At 35.0% G+C, this 4,914-nt stretch overlaps 1 protein-coding gene and 1 long non-coding RNA gene across 2 annotated transcripts; both read left to right on the top strand.

The window, feature by feature from the left end:
• Positions 1-642: 642 nt before the first annotated feature.
• On the top strand, positions 643-1,212 carry LOC114717024 (TMV resistance protein N-like). The gene is made up of 2 exons (XM_028902103.1): positions 643-915; positions 1,018-1,212. Exons 1-2 carry the CDS (start codon positions 643-645, stop codon positions 1,210-1,212), a joined length of 468 nt encoding a protein of 155 aa, XP_028757936.1.
• A 162-nt stretch (positions 1,213-1,374) lies between these two features.
• On the top strand, positions 1,375-4,302 carry LOC114717000 (uncharacterized). The gene is made up of 5 exons (XR_003737673.1): positions 1,375-1,602; positions 2,620-2,708; positions 2,808-3,293; positions 3,532-3,656; positions 4,162-4,302. It is a non-coding gene; the product is annotated as an uncharacterized LOC114717000 (long non-coding RNA).
• The last annotated feature ends 612 nt before the right edge of the window (positions 4,303-4,914 follow it).

Raw genomic sequence — 4,914 nt, 5'->3', positions numbered from 1 at the left:
TTCATATAAAAAAATTTTCTCTCTACCCTATAAATAAGACTAGAAGAGTATGTGTCAAAATGTATTATTTTTTTGTCATCCCTACACAATAAAATCAATCATATAATATGATCATGTGAGGGAAAAATTGTTTTTGTAGGTACGAAGCAGAACTTGTTGATAATGTGGTTGAACATTTATGGGACCGACTTCGTTCTGAACTGCCACCTGTCAGTGAAAGTGACTCACTAATTGGAATTGAGTGGAGAGTAGACAAAATGCTTAAACGCTTAGGTATAGGATTGGAGGGTGTCCGGTCGATAGGAATATGGGGAATGGGTGGTGTGGGCAAGACGACTCTTGCTAGAGCGATCTATGAGAGGTTCCGTCACCAATTTGACTTCCATTGCTTTCTTGCCAATGTCAGGGAGCTTTCTGAAAGAAAAAATGGCCTAGTTCACTTACAGAACAAACTGCTTTCACATCTCAAGATAAAAAACTTCAAAATTGAAAACATGGACGAAGGAAAGAATACATTAGGATACCTGTTGCGCAATAGGAAGGTTATGCTTATCCTTGACGATGTAAATCATATAAGCCAACTAGAGAATTTAGCTGGAGGACGGGTATGGTTTGGTAGATGAAATACATGAGGTTCAACCAATGGACGATGATGAATCTTTTCAACTCTTTTGTCAAAAAGCATTTAGAGGAAGAGGCATCCCTAATGAACGACAATGGGAGGTGTTGGCTCAATTAGCAATTGATTATACAAGAGGTCTTCCTTTGGCTCTCTATGTTTTGGGTTCCTTCTTTTGTGGCAAAGATAGCTTAACAGAGTGGGATTATGCTTTGCAAGTGTTGATGCAAGATTCGAATAATGACATTTTTAAGAAACTTAGAATAAGCTACTATGAACTGAATTATATAGAAAAGGTAATATTTTTAGATATTGCCTGTTTCTTTAATATGTGGGGCAAGGATGAAATAAGTCAAATATTGGAAAGTTGTGGATTACCCATAAGAACTACTTTGCAGACCCTTAAGGGAAAATCTTTGCTTGCTGAAACTGAGATTGGCAATACTACCTATATAGAGATGCATGATCTGATTCAAGACATGGGTAGGCTTATTGTTAATGAGGAATTTCCTGTTGATGTTGGAAGACACAACAGATTGTGGATTCCTTCTGACATTGACCGACTACTAGAAAGAGATCTGATAAGAAATTAATTTTCTACAAATACTAATCTTGTTTTTCTGTGAATGCCATTTTTATATTTCTTATTTGCACACATTTTCTTATGAGATCTTGGTATCTATAATGTTTGTAACTAGGGAACTAACACAATGGAAGGCGTGGTTTTGCCCCATAGCTTCAAGAAAGATGAAGTATTTTGGAATCCTGAAGCCTTCTTAAAAATGTTTTGGCTTAGATTACTTATCATATCATGCAATCTTGACCTTCCCTAACACCTCAAATGTCTTCCGGGGGCATTGAAAGTTCTTCATTGGTATGGATATCCTATTAAAGCTCTTCCTTCTTACGAGCAAATGGATCAACTCGTATATCTCGAAATGCACAATAGCAAAATAAAGCATCTTTCTAATGATAATAGACAGGTTAGATACTTTTTATGCATTCTCACATGTCTCAATGATGAAGCTAAAGTTTTTGGTGACTGATTTCTCCAGTCTTTTATTTGGATAGTCTATGAAGAAACTGAAGATTCTGGACTTAAGCCACTCCAAAGAGCTCCTTCAAACTCCAAATTTTGTTGCATTTTAAAATTTAAAAAGATTAGTTCTTGAAGGCTGCACATCACTTGTTGAAATTCATTCTTCACTTGGGCAGCTTCACTATCTTGTTGAAGTAAATTTGAAAGGTTGTTTGAATCTTAAATTCCTTCCCAAAAAAAAATTGGAAATGAATTCCCTGGAAAAATTTGTTCTCTGTGGATGCATTAAACTAAGAAATCTTTCGGAATTTGGAGAAAACATGGAAAATCTCACAACACGTGATGTCAAAGAGACAAGTATAGCCAAACTTCTTGAGTCACTTGGATCCCTAACTAGTCTCAAAACTTTGGATTTAACGGGTTGCAAAAATCTTGTTGGCCTTTCTCATGACATTCATAAATTGAAGTGTCTGAAAGTTCTCGATATCTCAGGCTGCTCAAAGTTTTTTGAATTACCAGAAAACCTTAATGAAAATGAAGCCTTGGAAAAGCTTGATGCGAGTGGAACAGTTATCAAAGAAGTACCTTGTTCTATTTGTCATTTGAAAAAGTTAAAGACACTAGCATTTCATGGATGCAAATAGCCAACTTTCAACTCAAGCATCTTGTCACTTCCGTGGAACCAAATGTTTAAGAGGCATTCATTTCCTAAAGGCTTTAACATTGCCCGCTTCCATCTTCAATATTGAATCACTGACAGAATTAGATTTGAGCTACTGCAATATTGTTGATGGAATCATTCCTAATGACCTCAGTGGCTTATCATCATTGTAGAAATTACATTTGAGTGGAAAGGAGCTTGTGAATCTGCCTGATGGCTGTATTTCTAATCTTATGAATCTACAGTCTATTTATTTAAATTCCTGCCCAAAGCTTGAACTTTTGCCACAGCCTTCGCCAGGTTTAAATCTAATGGATGCAGGAGAATGTGGTTCGTTGAGGACTTTGTCAGGCAAGAAATTGTTATGTCTCTTTGATTCAATGGAACAGGTATGTAATTTGTCTTTATATTTTGCATCCTCAAATCCATTCATCTCTTTTGTTGTTAACTATGTGCAATTTGTCACAAGATATATTTCTTGGTTTTAGGATGGCCAACATGCTCAAGGATTGGGGAAAATTACAACTTTTTCATTGACTATTCCAGGGATTGAAATACCACCATGGTTTGAGTATCAGAATCATCTTCCTCTGAATGAGAAACATGCAGCTTCTATGGCCATAGATATCCCTGAAGGTGAATGGTTGGGAATTGGGTTATGCACTGTAATTGATCATAAGATTTGCTTGCCTTGCTGGGGGTTTGATTTCAAAGATTCCGATGGTAAGCATGTATCCCCCCCAGCAAGGACGCGTGAACACGAGAAAGAAATAAAATCTTCTCACCTGTGGATCATGTTTTGGAAAATTAATGAGGAAAACAGAGATGAAATATCAAGGAATTTTTACAATCAGATTCGCTTGAAATTTTGTACTGATTGGGGGCGGCCTCCATCTGAACTGGATGATGCAGAGCCAATTAAGTGTGGATGGCGTTTCATTCGCGAAGAGGATTTGGATTGACTCAATGATGGTGTAAGTTGCCTTCTATCTACAGCCACTTCCATAATATTTTCTACTGGTATTGTTATTACTCTTAAGTTTTAGCAGTAGAGAGAAATTAATGATAAACCACGAAATTAAATCTCTTTCGAGTTTGAATGAATTGATATTTGATCACTTTGCAAGATATACTCATCATAACCGTCATGTTTTAAACGAAAACACAATTAGCTCTGAAGCTGAAGAACGCATGCAATATGGTTTGTTACAGGGTGAAACCTCCCAAGCTATAATCGGAGAATGCGAAACCATGCCTTCTGAAACTTCATCTTTATGCTTAGAAGATGAATTCAAATCAGATGATTCATGGATGCAGTTCATTCCAGATGATGCAAAGTACGTGGTATTGTAATATATATGACAACATCCTTTATCTCTTAATAAATTTTCAAAGTTTGAGATCCAAAACTGCAGTCTTCTAGCTAAAATTTCTCGGTTAAATTATCACGATGATAATTATTAATTCCTGTTGTCTGATGCCTATTCCTAAAACCTACCAAGTCCTCATTGCCCCAGAAGCAATCGAGAACTTTTAGGCATGATCAACAAAATTGTTTCCTCCTAAAGCAAATGGCACAAATAATACAATTGGCAGAATATAAAAAGTATGAGACAATACATTGGTTTTGAAATTGAGTTTAGATGAGCTCCCTTGAGTTTACTGGATAAGATCTAACAGAGGAAGGCTAGAAATACAATAACTAGTGTCATTAGATGTAAGCACTCATCTTGGTTCTTCACGTTTTATCAGTTCTCACTCAACTTATAACTAGATATTAGATTCACTTACATTATTGCATTTGAATGATTGCTGATACTGATGCGTTAAAACCAATTTCAGGTTTTGGTTTTAGACAGAGAAAGACAGACACCAATGAGCTTACTAGTCCTGAATCGAATGACGTATATGCTGTTGGCTCTACGAGGTTTCTCAACATGTTGACGCTCATCCGCTGTCCATAGATAACTTCTCTTTTCCTTCGACTGGTATAATTTGGCAGGGCATTTTATCCTTTTCACAGTCTCTCTCTAATTTCTATATTAATGTTGTTTCTTTACCTTCCTTTGTTCATTTTCTCCAGCATTTTATCTGCTCTCTATCATATTGTAACTTATAAACCTTCTTAATACTCTTTCGGTTTTTAATATAAGACCTAATTATTGAGTTGATTTTAGTTCTAAATATAAGACCTATTTCTCATATTTATTAATTTTTCCTAAATTACCCCTATGTGTACTCCCTCAACCATAATCAAATAGAAGAGGGAGAGGAGATATTAAGAAAAATAATTATGGCATTTTAAAAAAAATATTTCATATTTCTTATAATTAACTAACATAGCTAATTTTCTCAATCTAATTAAATTAGTTAACTATGTCTTATATTAAGGATCGAATGAGTCTCATTTTGTCTTTTAGATTTCAATAAATCTTGTTGATGTTGAAAAATATTATGACACATCTACAATTTTTCTTAAGAATAATTCCTGTAATTGATTTTTCATATCATATAAAAATTGATTTTAATTTAATATGGAAGAATAAATACATTAAAGACGAACAAGAAGTGGTCGCTCCGTATTTATTTCAATGG

This window comes from Neltuma alba, unplaced genomic scaffold (genome assembly GCF_004799145.2).
Source record: "Neltuma alba isolate B1F8T4 unplaced genomic scaffold, ASM479914v2 tig00011705_pilon, whole genome shotgun sequence".
Taxonomy (NCBI): domain Eukaryota; kingdom Viridiplantae; phylum Streptophyta; class Magnoliopsida; order Fabales; family Fabaceae; genus Neltuma; species Neltuma alba.
This window is presented reverse-complemented; position numbering and strand designations above follow the sequence as displayed.